The sequence below is a fragment of the Pongo pygmaeus genome, chromosome 18 (genome assembly GCF_028885625.2).
Source record: "Pongo pygmaeus isolate AG05252 chromosome 18, NHGRI_mPonPyg2-v2.0_pri, whole genome shotgun sequence".
In the NCBI taxonomy this organism is placed as follows: Eukaryota; Metazoa; Chordata; class Mammalia; order Primates; family Hominidae; genus Pongo; species Pongo pygmaeus.
In genome coordinates, this window is record NC_072391.2 from 30,245,515 (window position 1) to 30,260,612 (window position 15,098).

The 15,098-nt window shown below is 45.9% G+C and overlaps 1 protein-coding gene across 19 annotated transcripts in view; it reads left to right on the plus strand.

Annotated features, from left to right (window-relative positions):
• KATNIP (katanin interacting protein) overlaps positions 1-15,098 on the plus strand; it is a 230,036-nt gene that overhangs the window by 9,896 nt on the left and 205,042 nt on the right. For 11 of the 19 annotated variants that reach the window (XM_063654211.1, XM_054452717.2, XM_063654222.1 and 8 more), the window contains exons 2-3: positions 8,341-8,418; positions 13,441-13,496. In XM_063654211.1, coding sequence (XP_063510281.1) covers positions 8,341-8,418; positions 13,441-13,496 — 134 coding nt within the window. The remainder of the gene's footprint in view (positions 1-8,340; positions 8,419-13,440; positions 13,497-15,098) is intronic. The other 8 variants (XM_063654214.1, XM_063654216.1, XM_063654217.1 and 5 more) reach the window with 1 other exon arrangement.

The window sequence follows — 15,098 nt, forward strand, 5'->3', positions numbered from 1 at the left end:
TGCATGCCAGCCTGGGCGATAGAGCGAGACTCCGTCTAAAAAAAAAAAAAAAAAATTCCAGGTGTGGTGGCTCATGCCTGTAATCCCAACACTTTGGGAGACCGAGGCGGGCAGATCACGAGGTCAGGAGTTCGAGACTAGCCTGGCCAACATGGTGAAACCCCATCTCTACTAAAAATACAAAAATTAGCCGGGAGTGGTGGCGGGCGCCTGTAATCCCAGCTATTCAGGAGGCTGAGGCAGGAGAATCGCTTGAACCTGGGAGGCAGAGGTTGCAGTGAGCTGAGATCGCGCCACTGCAGTCCAGCCTGGGCTATAGAGTGAGACTCTGTATCAGAAAAAAAAAAAAAAAGTAATTTCACATAAGAACCTGGACTTCTCAGTCTCTTGATTAACAGGGTGCTTTGGGCCCTCAGCACTTTCTTGTCACGTAGCTCTGGTCCTCTAGCACTGAACAGTGGCCACCCCCTTGACCTGGGACATGTTCTGGCTGGTGTTACCTGTCATCTGGTGCTCACTTCTTCCATTGAGCATATTGGCCTCCTTTGCAGGCATCTGAGATTTCAATCCCAGCCCGAGACACTTGGGGCGGTTGGCCATCTCTAGAGTACACCGTCTTCTTTCCACCATGCTGCCTTGCCCGTGCTGTGTTCCCTGCCAGCTGTGCCCTTCTTTCAAGTCACTTCCACACTGTAAATTGCAGTGACCAGCACCACCTGCAGAATTAGCTCCTCCCCCATGGCGGGACCCCATAGCTAGTCAGGCATTGTGTTGTATCACAGGGACGGGCTCTATGCTTTTCTCCCTCTTTGAGGGTAGAGACTCACTTCTTTCCTTTGTATGCCCAGCACCTGGCACAAGGACTGGCACGGGCAGATCCCATAAGTGTTTGCTGGGTTGACACTGTAACCAGGAAAGAGATTAACGGATTTGTTCCCTAGTGAATTGCTGGACGTTCTCCATAAAGTAGACAAAGGAAAGGGCCTTGTAGCCAAGCTTCCAGGCCATGCTTCCAGGGACCGTGGCTGGATCCTTTTTCTCTTTTTTTTTTTTCTTTTTTTCGAGACAGAGTCTTGCTGTGTCACCCAGGCTGGAGTGCAGTGGTGTGATCTTGGCTCACTGCAACCTCTGCCTCCTGGGTTCAAGCAATTCTCCTGTCTTAGCCTCCCAAGTAGCTGGGACTACAGGTGCCCACCACCACGCCTGGCTAATTTTTGTTTTTTTTTTGTTTTTTTTGTTTTTTTTTAGTAGGGACGGGGCTTCACCATATTGGTCAGGCCGGTCTCGAACTCCTGATCTTAGATAATCCACCCGCATCGGCCTCCCAAAGTGTTGGGATTACAGGTGTGGGCCACTTCGCCTGGCCTGGTCCTTTTTCTCTAGTGGACACGTATGGTTTCCCCAGACAACCCAGTCCTCATACTATTCCTGCTCCTAGCTTCCTTTCCTGTCCCCCGCAGCTGCTTCATCTGCTCTCCCATTAGCATTCCTGTCCTGGCCCAATTTCCTTTCCTAGTGAAGTCACTTTCTCTCCCAGCTCCCACTTCACTTCAGAGCCCACTGCTACCTTGACCACCCTTAGCAGTGGACCCTCTGATTTAACATGTCCTTTGGGGAGAGGAAAATTATGGGTAAACATAGCGCCTGGCAGGAAGTCAGAGCGCTACAGATATCTGGTTACTTGCAGGGCCCACCACATTTTTCTAAACTCTGAGTGAACCTACAATGCAGTGTGTGGTGTGTGTGTGTGTGTGTGTGTGTGTGTGTGTGTGTTTTCCCTGCAACGAGTCCCAAACTATTTAGAAACATTTCATGAACTCTCTAATGTCACAAAAGTTAGAGTTGGAAGGAACTTGACAGATCTCGCCTAGGGTCCCATTTTGGGGACTCTGAAGTATCTCAGAATCGTGAAGTTCCCTTGCAGGGGTCACACATTTAGAGGCCTGCAGGGGCCAGGTAATGTAAATGACTGTCCTGGCCAGAGTTTATTTCATTATGCTGCTTGTGTCAGTTTCCAATGTAAATGACTGTCCTGGCCAGAGTTTATTTCATTATGCTGCTTGTGTCAGTTTCCAACACCTAAATACACATTGCATACCCAAGAATATTCTTCAGTTTCATAAAGAAATCTGTTGTCAGCCAGGGGCAGTGGCTCATGCCTGTAATCCCTGTACTTTGGGAGACTAATGCAGGAGGACTGCTTAAACTCAGGAGTTTGAGACCATCCTGGGCAATATGGCAGACCCCGGCTTTACCAAAAAATGTTATAAATTAGCTGGGCTTGGTGGCACATGCCTGTAGTCCCAGCTCCTTGGGAGGCTGAGGTGGGTGGATCACTGAAGCCCAGAAGGTCGAAGTTACTCTGGTGAGCCATGACCACACCACTTTGACTCCAGCCTGGCCGACAGAGCGAGACCCTATCTCAAAAAAATAATAATGGTGATAATAATAATAGGACCTTCCCATAAGGCTGCTAGGAGAATCCAATGAATTCATCCATCTAAAACCCTTAGAACAGGGCCTGGTGCTTGGTAGCCTCTCAGTAAAAATTAGCCATGTGAAGAAGGAACACATCTCTTTCCTTAGGATTCTGGGAGATCTCATGTGCTACTTTCAGCGTTTCTCAAGGCAGATTGGCAGATCATTTTTGGGAGATGCAAATACTCAGAAGATACTTTAATTAGGGTACACATACACACCCATGCGCGTTTTCACAAGTGCACAGTCTTCACTCGTACACTCTGGGGAGCTGGAATGGCTGGATGAGGCTAGGTTGGAGTGCAAAGTGGGAATGGGTTTAGGAGCTTGTCTGATGGATACAGATGTAGACTGAAATATATTTCAGCCTGGGAAGCGTGTTGTCACATAAGCCACTGATTAGATTACAGAAGTGTAGCATTTACTTATCTTTACTATTTCAAATGGAAAAAAAATCAATATTTTCCAATTATCTTCAATGGGGTATTAAACTGACTTTGTCATATTTCGTTTCACCATCCCAGAAAGAGCAGGGGGAAGGGATCAGGAAAGCACATTGCAAGAGCAGATGATGTCTTCACTGCAGTACACGGTCATGCCTCCTGTTCCTTCCAGCATTGTCTATTCAGAAATTCGGTCATTCACTCGTTCATCCATTTCAGAAGTTTCTACTGATGCACACTCCATTCTAGGCACTATTCCAGGTGTGGAGAATTCACTGATAAGCCAGATAGCAGCCTCTGGTTTCATGGGGCTTATTTTTAGTTGGGGAGGCAGACTACAAACATATTAATAAGAAAATGTCAGTAAGTGCCATGCAGAAGGTTAAGACAGGGAGGACTGAGGGCTGGGTCCCCCTGGAGAGATGGGTTGTTTTAAGCTGAAATCTCATTGCTAAGAAGGATCCCTCATAAGACCAAGGGCGTGAGTGCTCTTGGCCCAGAGGAGAGGGCTAAGGCCCTGAGGCAAGAAGGAGTCTTGGGTCTACGGAGCAGAAGAAGGATGTGGGACTAGGTGCAGTGGCGCATGCCTGTGGTCCCATCTGTGCAGGAGTCCACTTGGGAGTATGGCTTGAGCCTGGGAGGTTGAGGCTGTGGTGAGCTGTGATCACACCACTGCAGTCCAGCCTGGGCAACAGAGCAAGGTTCCTTCTGTAAATACAAAGAAGAAAGACAGTGGGGCTGTAGGGAAGAGGGAGGAGAGATCCAAAATATCCCATGGGCCAGGCCATGCAGAGCCTGGTCAGAATGGGGCTTGGATTCTTTTCTGCATGCACAGGGAAACATTAGAAGTTCAGGCAGGCAAGTGGTAGGATCTGGTTTTTATATGGCTGCCATAGGAAAATCCGGGCAAGAGTGGAGGCAGGGATACCTACTAGGTGGCTGTGGAAAAAGTTGGTCACATGCGGTGTCTCATGCCTCTAATCCCAGCACTTTGGGAAGCTGAGACGGGTAGAATTGAACCCAGGAGTTCGAGACCAGCTAGGCAACATAGTGAGACCTCATCTCTACTAAATTAAAAAAAAAAAAAAAAGCTGGCCATGGTGGCACATACCTGTGTCCCAGCTACTTAGGAGGCTGAGGCAGGAGGATCACTTCAGCACAGTAGGTCGAGGCTGCAGTGAGCCCTGATCATGCCCACTGCACTCCAGCCTGGGCAACACAGCAAGACCCTGTCTGGGAAAAAAAAAAAAAGAAAAAGTCCTCGGGGAGTTGACGGGGGCTGGCTTAGAGACAGGGATGATAGGAATGAACAGATTCCAGATCTATTTGGAAGCCCAAGTTCAGTTGAACTGGCTGAGATCCATGAATAGTCAGCAGTTTATGGGAACTAATAACTGCTAAGTACCTACTGTATGCAGGGCGCTGTTCTGAGAGTTTTACATGTAGTGCCTTAACCCTGACAATAGACTTAAATGGAGTTAGGACTAATAGGACTCCCAAATGGGTAATGAGTAACTAAGAGAGACCTGCTGACCCAGAGCCTCCCCTCTCAGCCACCACACAGCATTGTCCCCAGGCTCTTATCTAATTATGAAGCTCCCAGAAGAACACATGGCTAAGCATTTCTAAACCAAGCAATGCGCATTAACAGTGTGCAGGTTATAAATAAGCATTTCTGTATGCCAGCTGCTGTTTGGGTTTGGAAAGGAAAAGAAGATCTTAGCATGACTTGTTTATCCCAGGTAATTTGGCAGTAAACTGGGCCCCAGAAGTCAAGTTACACAGAAAATGCAAAGGAAAAGTGACAGGGGTATCATATCAGGCTTTCCAAAAAGGGAGGTAACTTAAAGGCCCACATCAGCCTGGAGGCACATGTGGGGAATGAAGGGAAGGGGTGTTGCTGAGCCGGTGTCTACCTGGCTTGCTTGCTTGCTTTTTTTTTGACGGAGTTTCACTCTTCTTGCCCAAGTTGGAGTAATGGTGCAATCTCGGCTCACTGCAGCCTCCGTCTACTGGGTTCAAGCGATTCTCCTGACTCAGCCTCCCTAGTAGCTGGGATTAAAGGCATGCGCCACCACACCCAGCTAATTTTTTGTATTTTTAGTAGAGACAGGGTTTCACCATGTTAGCCAGGCTGGTCTCAACTTCTGACCTCAAGTGTTCCGCCCGCCTCAGCCTCCCAAAGTGCTGGGATTATAGGTGTGAGGCACCGCACCTGGCCCTGCCTGGCTTTCAAACAGTCCTGCTCTTTGTCTGATAGATTTCTGTTGTTTTAGTGGGATGTCCTTAAAGAAGTCCCCTCAAAATGGGTTCATGGCATCAAGATAAAGAAATAATAGGAGTCCAGGCGCGGTGGCTCACACCTGTAATCCCGGCACTTTGGGAGGCCGAGGCGGGTGGATCACCTGATGTCAGGAGTTCGAGACCAGCTTGGCCAACGTAGTGAAACCCTGTCTCTGTTAAAAATGCAAAAATTAGCTGAGTGTGATGGCGTACCCCTGTAATCCCAGCTACTTGGGAGGCTGAGGTGGGAGGATCGCTTGAACCTGGGAGGCGCAGGTTGCAGTGAGCCGAGATTGCGCCACTGCACTCCAGCCTGGGTGACAGAGTAAGACTCTGTCTCAAAAAAGAAAAGAAAAGAAAAGAAATAATGGGAAAGTCAGGTGCGCTGCTTCACGCACTAAATTTGTGTATTTTTAGTAGAGACGGGGTTTCACCATGTTGGTTGACCAGGCTAGTCTCGTACTCTTGACCTTAGGTAATCCGCCCGCCTTGGCCTCCCAAAGTGGTGGGATTACAGGCGTGAGCCACTGCACCCAGTGGTGGCACACCCTTGTAATCCCAGCTACTCAGGAGGCTAAGGTGGGAGGATCGTTTGTGCCCAGGAGTTCCAGGCTGTAGTGAGCTATGTTCACACCACTGCATTCCAGGATGGGCAACAGAGCAAGACTCAGTCTCTAAAAGATAATAGTAATAGGAAAATAAAAATAAAAACAATATAAAAAACATACATTAAGAAGTCCCTCACATGCCTCTTGGGTAGTTCTTTATGCAGATAGAACCAATATGAGTATATATTTTGATTTTCCCTTTTTCTTAGAGAAAAGGTTACATGCAACATATACTTTCTGGTCTTGATTTTTTTTCCACCTAAAATATGACCATCTTTTAAGGATATATAAGGAGTAGAATATAAGAAGCTTGCTCATTCTTTCAGCTTTACAGTGTTCAATTACATTGTGCAGATTCATCATATTTATTCAGTGACTTATTATTTCTACTATTTGCTATTACAAATCATGATACAGCAGATACCTTGCACATATGTTTGTTTCCTATTTGTGGACACGTCTTCATGGCTGATTCCTAGTGGTGATATTGCTAGCTCAAAGGAAAAATGCATTTGTGCTTTTGAGGGATTACAGGCGTGAGCAACCGGGCCTTGCCCTGGGAATAAGAAAGAAGTTTTTTTTTTGAGACCAAGTCTCACTCTGTCACCAGGCTGGAGTACAGTGGTGCAATCTCGGCTTTGTGCAACCTCCGCTTCCTGGGTTCAAGTGATTCTCCTGCCTCAGCCTCCCGAGTAGCTAAAACTACAGGCACATGCCATCACGCCCAGCTAATTTTTGTATTTTTAGTAGAGACGGAGTTTCACCCTGTTGGCCAGGATGTTCTCAATCTCTTGACCTTGTGATCTGCCCACCTGGGCCTCCCAAAGTGCTGGGATTACAGGTGTGAGCCACAGCACCCGGCCGGAAATAAGTTCTTAATCCAAAACTCTTGTGATGGGGAGGCCCTTACACTGGATTTCTTTACCTGCAAATTTCTACTGAGTTCCTTTTATTCTCCAAAACCTGACCTTTCATGCCAAGGCTGAGCATTTTACCAGACTCGATGGGAGTGAGGGTCTAATGTCAAGCCTGCCTCTGCACATTTGGTATTTTCTGCCCCTTGCCATCTTCTACATCTTCTCAGAAAGCCATCTGGCTAGAAGGGAGCTTCATCTGCACTGGGGAATTCTTTCCTTTCAGTCTCTTTATTAATTGCTGTGGGATTCTTGTACCAGCCTTTACTGACCTGGCCGAGGGACAGTGGAGTCTAATGCTTAGGAGTGCAGACTCTGGAGCCAAATTGCCCAGATTCAAATTAAAGCTCCACCACTCGCTAGCTATATGATATTGGACAAGTTTCCTAATCTCTTTGGGTCTCAGTGCCCTCATCTGCCAAGTGGGAAAATATAGTGCCTATTTTATAGGGTAGTTGTGAGAAGTAAATGATTTGATGTATGTGCTTAACCCTGAGCCCACAGTGCCTGGCACGTTGTAAACCCTGACTACAGGTGAGCTCCCACGGTAATGGTGATGATAATGATGGCAGTGGTGATGATGGTTGACAGTGACAGTGAGGGTGATGTCAGTGGTGATTACAGTGACATTGATGATGATGACCATGACAATGATGTTGATGGTAATGATGATGACAGTGATGATGGTGATTATGAGCGCATTGAGCCCTGCCACTTAACAAGCTACATTTTTGTGACCTTGCACAAGCAGTGCAATCACTCACCCTGTTTATCATTTCTTCATTGTTTTGTACCAATGGGAATGGTACTGTTCATCTAAAGCAAATGTCAGTTAAAAAGCCTGTGGACTAGATCTGGCCTGTCACCTGTGTTTTTTTTGTTTGTTTGTTTGTTTGTTTAAGACAGAGTCTCGCTCTGTCGCCCAGGCTGGAATGCAATGGCGCCATCTCAGCTCATTGCAACCTCCGCCTCCCGGGTTCAAGTGATTCTCCTACCTCAGCCTCCCGAATAGCTGGGATTACAGGTGCCCGCCACCACACCCAGCTAATTTTTTTTCGTTTTAGTAGAGACAGGGTTTCACCATGTTGGCCAGGCTGGTCTCGAACTCCTGACCTCAGGCAGTCTGCTTGCCTTGGCCTCCCAAAGTGCTGGGATTACAGGCATGAGCCACCTTGCCCAGCCCCCCTTTTTTTTTTTAATTTTAAATTTTTATCTTTATTTTAGATTCGGGGGTTGCATGTGCAGGTTTGTTACAGGGTATACTGCATGATGCTGAGGTTTGGGCTTCTATTAACCCCGTATAGTGAACCCATATGGTGAACATAGTATCCAATAGAAGTTTTTTTAGCCCTTTCTCTCTCCCATTTTCAAGTCCCCAGTGTCTATTGTTCCCATCTTTATGTTCATGTATACCCAGTGTTTAGCTCCCACTTATAAGTGAGAATTTTTTTTAAATAAAGTTTTATTGGAACATGGTCACACCCATTGATTTGCACATTGTCTATGGCTACTTTTGCTACAGGGGTGGAGTTGAGTAGTTGCACCAGAGACCTTGTGGTCTTATGACCTTATGGCATACGTAGTGAAAAATATTTACTCTCTGGCTCTTTACAGAGTTTGCTGACCTCTGGTCTAAAGGAGTGGTTGTGAGGATGCAGGAGATGATGCCTCTGCGTAGAAACTCGCCACATAGTAGGTGTCCAATACAGTGGTGCTGCATCAACCAAGCATTGAACTTTTATGAACTCAGTGCTGGGCTCTTACCTCCACCCCCACCACTCTCCTCCCACCTGAAGAGGATAAGTAGAGGGAGTGATTACAATATGAATAGTTTAATTAGGAATATCATGAAATTATATTCTGCATATATATTTTTATCATGTACTGTACATTTCCATATGCATCAAATATGCATGCATATTAGTCTACAGCAGTGGATTTAAAAAGCTATGTCCTGTAGGCTGTACTTTACAGGTTGTTTAAGACTCTTTATCAAGGGTAATTTTGGCACTGATTTTCCCTTTGCCTGATGACTTCAGAAACTAACACCCAAGGAAGATGCGACTCCCCTCTAAATGGTAACGATGAAGATTATCTTCATCTAGAGCAAAGTGTCAGAATGTGCTAACCATTGAAAATGAATCCTATGTGCAGATAAAACCTTGCTGAAATCATAAATGGGAGAATAGTATTGTAGTTACAAAATTCAATGCAGTCACTTCTTTTTTTTCTTTTCCCCAGACAGACATCTGTTCTATAAAGTGAAGTACACACGTATCATTTACATTTGGCCTTATTTATTGCTTCATAGCTGAAGCAGGCAGGTCACCTTGCAAAATGCAGAGGAACACCCCCTTAATTTTGCAAGTAACATATATTGATATTAATGTCACCTTTTTCCACTTCCTTCTTTGAGTTGTTTTGAGAATAAATGAGATATAGGTAGGAAGATGCTCAGAGAAGCTAAGTGTGGTAGACAGGCACAGTGTAATCTGGTTACAGCACTTCCATCCTTGATGGGCAGGAGCTGTCCACATCGAGCTAATCTGGAGGAGAGAGAAAGGCTCAGTGATGCGAGGACTGGGCCAACCAGTCTTCTAGGGAGCTTAGATAATAAATGCTCTTAATTGAGTGAATTATCTTTGTTGGAAAATAAGGAAATTACTTTCCGATTTAATGAATTAAAAAGCTTCTGATTAACTTCAGTAGAAAGATTTGCTTTTATGTTTTATTTTATTTTATTCTTTTTGTCTTGTTTGCTTGTTTTTATAGAGACAAGGTCTTGCTATGTTACCCAGGCTGGTCTTGAACTCCTGGCCTCCAGTGATCCTCTTGCCTTGGCCTCCCAAAGTGCTGGGATTACAGGCATGAGCCACTGCATCTGTCCTACTTTCACATTTTAGTAGTTAAGCTCTGTGTTCTTTGCATTAATGTAACTGGACAACTGAACGCAGGTCTCATGCTTGCTGCTTGCAGAGTTCAGTTAATAAGAGTGAGGTCTGGTAATAAGAAAGTAAATTTATTAACCAAAACTAGTAAAGGGGAAGTGGTCAGATTCCTATCCAAAGTAACCACTTCCATTTTGTGGGGGAAGAAAACTCCAGTTTTCCCTTACAGGAGTGAGCCAGGCGCAGTGGCTCACTCCTGTAATCCCAGCACTTTGGGAGGCCGAGACAGGCGGTTCACCTGAGGTCAGGAGTTCAAGACCAGCCTGGCCAACATGGTGAAACCCTGTCTTTACTAAAAAAATACAAAAATTAGCCAGGCATGGTGGTGGGCACCTGTAATCCCAGCTACTTGGGAGGCTGAGGCAGGAGAATTGCTTGAACCTGGGAGGCAGAGGTTGCAGTAAGTGGAGATCGCACCACTGCACTCCAGCCTGTACAACAGAGTGAGGCTCCATCTCAAAATAAATAAATAAATACATAAATAAAAAGAGAAAACTTGATAAGGAAGGCATGCAAGAATTGGGCTGAGTACTGTCTGTGTGTCTTGTTCAGGTGGCCATCTTGGGTCCCAGTCTACCTGGACACTGGGCTGGTGTCATCTCAACAATGGCCAGGTTGTTAACTTGCCACCGTGAAGTCATCTCTGGAATTTTGCAGCTGGGTCTCCAGGCTTGCTCCAAGATTAGCCCCTGGAACTTCTAAGAAGGCACATAGGCAAATACTAGTATACAGTTAGAGAAATGTGAAGAGAGTATATACGGTGAGAAAGGGAGGGACGTGGAGTCTACTTTAAGGCTAAGAGAAAAGGCTTCTGCAGTTTCCTTTAAGGTTCAATCTTGAAATCCAAGAGAAAGAGAAAAAAAAGTTTTCAAATGCATTTTGAAGTTAAGCTGCCCAGTTACATTAATATTTTAGTTTTTGTTTGTTTGTTTGTTTGTTTTGAGACGGAGTCTCACTCCTTCACCCAGGCTGGAGTGCAGTGGTGCAATCTTGGCTCACTGCAACCTCTGCCTCCCAGGTTTAGGCGAATCTTGTGCCTCTGCCTCTCGAGTAGCTGGAATTACAAGCATGTGCCACCATGCCCGGCTAATTTTTGTATTTTTAGTAGACATGGGGTTTCACCATGTTGACCAGGCTGGTCTCGAACTCCTGACCTCAGGTGATCCACCCGCCTCGACCTCCCTAAGTGTTGGGATTACAGGCATGAGTCACCGCGCCTGGCCACATTAATGTTTTGTTTTTATGGTCCACCTTAATTTTTTAAACTGTTCTTTATTAGTATAACATAATTTTAGAGATGAAAAGCAACCATAAAGATGATTCAGCCTAACTCTTAAAGAAAAAAAAAACAAAAACTATGGCCCAAAGAGACCTAATGACTTATCCAAGGTCCCATAGCTGTCACTTGTCCCTTGGGACCAGATCCCCAGGAGGCTGTGTGGCCAGCAAAGCAAGGGCCTCAGCCAGGTGCTGGGATCTGCTGTGCTCACCCTGGAGGAGCTCTGCTCCCTCCTGCTGCCTGCTCTTGCCCTGGGCCCTGTGAGGCCCTGCTGGCATCTCACTGGCCTCTGTACTACTCCTGCTGCCAGGACACCCCAGTCTGTCAGTGGCCCGGACCCCAACCCGCTTTGTGCCTAGCAGCTCAGGGACAGTCCCCTCACTCTGCATGATGAGGCCTGACTACCTGGCATGTCATTGTCCCTGGCCAGCTTTAGGGCTCACTCGGAATCCTTAAACTGACAGCCAGAGCCGTGTGGTCAAGGGTTTCTGGGAGCTGCTCCTTCTAGCTCCTATCCCAGAGCAGCAAGCCTCAGGAGGTCCTGATAAAATTGGCCTAACAATCAAATCTCTTGATCCCTAAATCCTGGGTGTGTGTGTGTGTGTGTATGTGTGTTTAACTAATAAACTGGTTTTTAGAGCGTTCAGCAAAATTGAGCAGAAATTACAGAGAGCTCCCATATACCCCTGTCCCCACATACATCTCCCCAACTATCAACACCCCACACTGGGCTGGGTGCGGCAGCTTATGCCTGTAATTCCAGCACTTTGGGAGGCCAAGTGGGGTGGATCACATGAGCCCAGAAAATTGAGACCAGCCTGGGCAACATGGCAAAATGCCCATCTCTATAAAAAAAATTTTTTTTTTAAAGAACACCCTGTATTACAGTGGTACATTATGCTGGTCTCTTTTTCATCCTTAAATCCTAGGTTCTTTGTCTTAAGGCAAAAAAGAAAACACACACACACACACACACACACACACACACAATGAAGACAAAGGCAGGCATGTAGCCAGTTTCAGATTAGTTCATTCTATCTGGGAATCCTGGCCTCTGTTAGTCTACCCCAAGGCTTGTGGCTGGTGGTAACTCAGCATGACAGCTCACACACGGAGATAACCCTGCCCTGTGTCACCCTCTTCTCTGTCTCTCAGAACCAATTCCAAATTCCTGGGACTGAGATTCTGATTGGCTGCAGTTGGGTCAGGGGTCCATCCATAGCACAGCATACTGAGGTTCAGGGCGTGGGATTATGTATAATCATGGCTGCCCAGAGGCCTCACTGGGTGGACAGAGGGGAGAGGAAGAGAGAGGAGGGCAGTTTAGGGTATCATTATGAGCTGACCAGATAAACCAAAAGATGTCTCCCATACCATGATACTGTATGATCCATGCCCTCCTGTAAATTCTCCAGTGGCCTCATTTTGAAATCCTTTTACACATTGGCCCTAGAGTCTGGCCATGGCCAGCGGTTCATCCTAGGCCTTGGCTCTTCCCTTTATTCACACTTTCTTGGCAAAAGCATCATCCCTTGAGCTTTATCACCAGCTGTGACCCCTCCCCTACCCCTCACTCACGTGCAGACTCACTAGAAGTGACCATGTCCAAAGACATGTGTCTTTTCTCTGAGACTCAGTCCCCATTGCTTTCCTCTTGCTAAGCTGTCACTAAGCATTTTTTGCTTCTGTCTTCTGAGTGCTCTTACCTAAGGGGACACTGGTTGTGGCATTTTCACAAATAGCCACTGGGGAGTGAAGTTGGGCAGTTTAGGAGATACATTGACAATAATGCAGTGACTCTTGTTTTATATTGTCAAACCAAAGCAATCCATTAATTTTGCATCAAGGCATTCTTTTATAAGGGACACTTCCATAAAAGTTGTAAAAACTGCATTCGAAACAGCATATTTAAACATTATGATGTCACTCTTGAATTTATGCACACCTTCAAATGTTAGTCTTCTAGCTCTCCCAGAAAAGCAACAATTCTCTCTGAAATTGCCTATTATATGAAATGCAGGTGATTACCACTAATTCACATCTGCACTGTCACCTATGTGGTGGATTTGGGGGTTTGGTGCAGCACGTTGGTATGCTCTCATCAAAGGGTATGTGTGTGTGCACAGAGGAAGGCATTCTTGTGGAAGGCATTTTATGTAATTCCAAACAATTTAATAAAAATGTAATTCAAAGGGGAAAACTACAGTCCCTCAGCCCTTTCAGAGTACAGATAATGTTCCAGATTAAAGGCTGGAGCTTTGTTCATTATAGTCAAATAACGTAAGTGCGTGAATTACCATTTTCCTTGCCGTTGGTCTATTTCAAAAGTGTGCCATTTTCCCATTATAATAATAGGCTGCATTTTCTTAAAATCATTTGATTATGATTGGTCCCGTCTATTCAGTTTGCAAATAAAAAGCTTTTGTGATGATAAACTAGCTGTTCTAAAACAGCCTTAATCTTGGTTCTGCTTTTGAACTGCGACAGGTCAGACTCTGCGAAACGCCATGAGAAGCCGGTCCTGCTCACGAGAGAAAAAGGAGGTAAATGTGTCCCTGGAGAGGGCTGATGGGAGGCAACTCTATTTGAAAGGACCTGAGGGAGCAGGGTGGTGAATAAGTGTCCCTAAATCTACTCTTTCCTCTTGGGGTCCCAAGCTTGAATCCTGGAGCAAATGATAGTGAGCAACTAGACTTACCAACCCAGTGTCACTTGTAATAATCATCACTTGTAATAATCATCTCTAACTGAGTGTATCAGTTAGCTTTGTCTGTGTAACAAATCATCCCAGATTTTAGTGGCTTAAAACAACAACCATATATTTAGTTCTGGATTTGGTGGGTTAGCAGTTTGGGCTTATCTGGGCAGTTCTGCTGTTGGACCAGGCTCCGCATGGGGCTCACTCATGCTTCTGCAGTTCATGGCTGTGTTGACTAGGGGGTAGTTGAGTGTCAGGGTGCCTCAGTTCTCCTCCACACCTCACCTCTTGATGGTATACATACTTCTCATCTGCCAGCAAGCTAGGCAGGTTTTTTCACATGGTGCTTCAAGGGCTCAAGAGTGCAGGAGTGGCAACTGCAGGACTTCTTGAGTCCTAGGCTTACAGGTCACACAGTGTCACTTCTACCACTTTCTATTCTTTTTTCTTTTTTTTGAGTCGAGTCACTCTCTGTTGCCCAGGCTGGAGTGCAATGGCGTGATCTCAGCTCACTGCAACCTCCGCCTCCCGGGTTCAAGCAATTCTCCTGCCTTAGCTTCCCAAGTAGCTGGAATTACAGGCACCTGCCACCAAGCCCAGCTAATTTTTGTATTTTTAGTAGAGATGGGGTTTCACCATGCTGGCCAGGCTGGTCTCGAACTCCCGACCTCAGGTGATCTGCCCGCCTCAGTCTCCCAAAGTGCTGGGATTACAGGTGTGAGCCACCACACTTGGCCCCACTTTCTGTTCTTGAAAGCAGGTCACAAGGTCCCAGATTCAAGGAGGGGGAAATAGATCTCATCTCTTGATGGGAAGAGCTACAAAATATTGTGGCCATTCTTGAAATCTGCCACCTTCCCCCCTCCCCGCCTCTGAGCCCACCTACTCTGTGCCAGGCACCAGGGGGACCAGTACTAGAGGTTAAGTGAAACACAGTCCTTGATCTCAGAGTATGCACTGTCTAGTTGGAAGAGAGCTACAGTACAATCATTACAATACAGTGTGAGAAGTGCCATCATAGGAGGACAGAGAAAGTGAGATTTTAATACAGAAACCAGTCACCTGACTCTTCCAGCAATATCAAGAAAGCCTTTGCAGAAAAGGTGATGTGCAGGCTACTTCTTGAAGGATGACTAGGAGTTTTCCAGGCCAAGGAATCAGTACAGTCAAAGTCAGAGAGACATGAATAAGGAAGGTTGCAAGATCATGGTGCCTAAAGTGAGTGGGAAGTGGTAGCAACCAGCCATAGATTACTCCAGGGCCCTTTGATCATGTCCCAGGCTTATGAGAATATAAAATTGAGTCTTATTTAGTGGAGGTGGGACAGGAGTGCAGGGGAGATAAATTGTGTGGCTCATTAGAAACATTGACCAATCCAGAAATTCATCCAGACATATCTACTGACACTTTTGGTTGTAAAGTGTCATCACTCCTATAATGAAAGGGC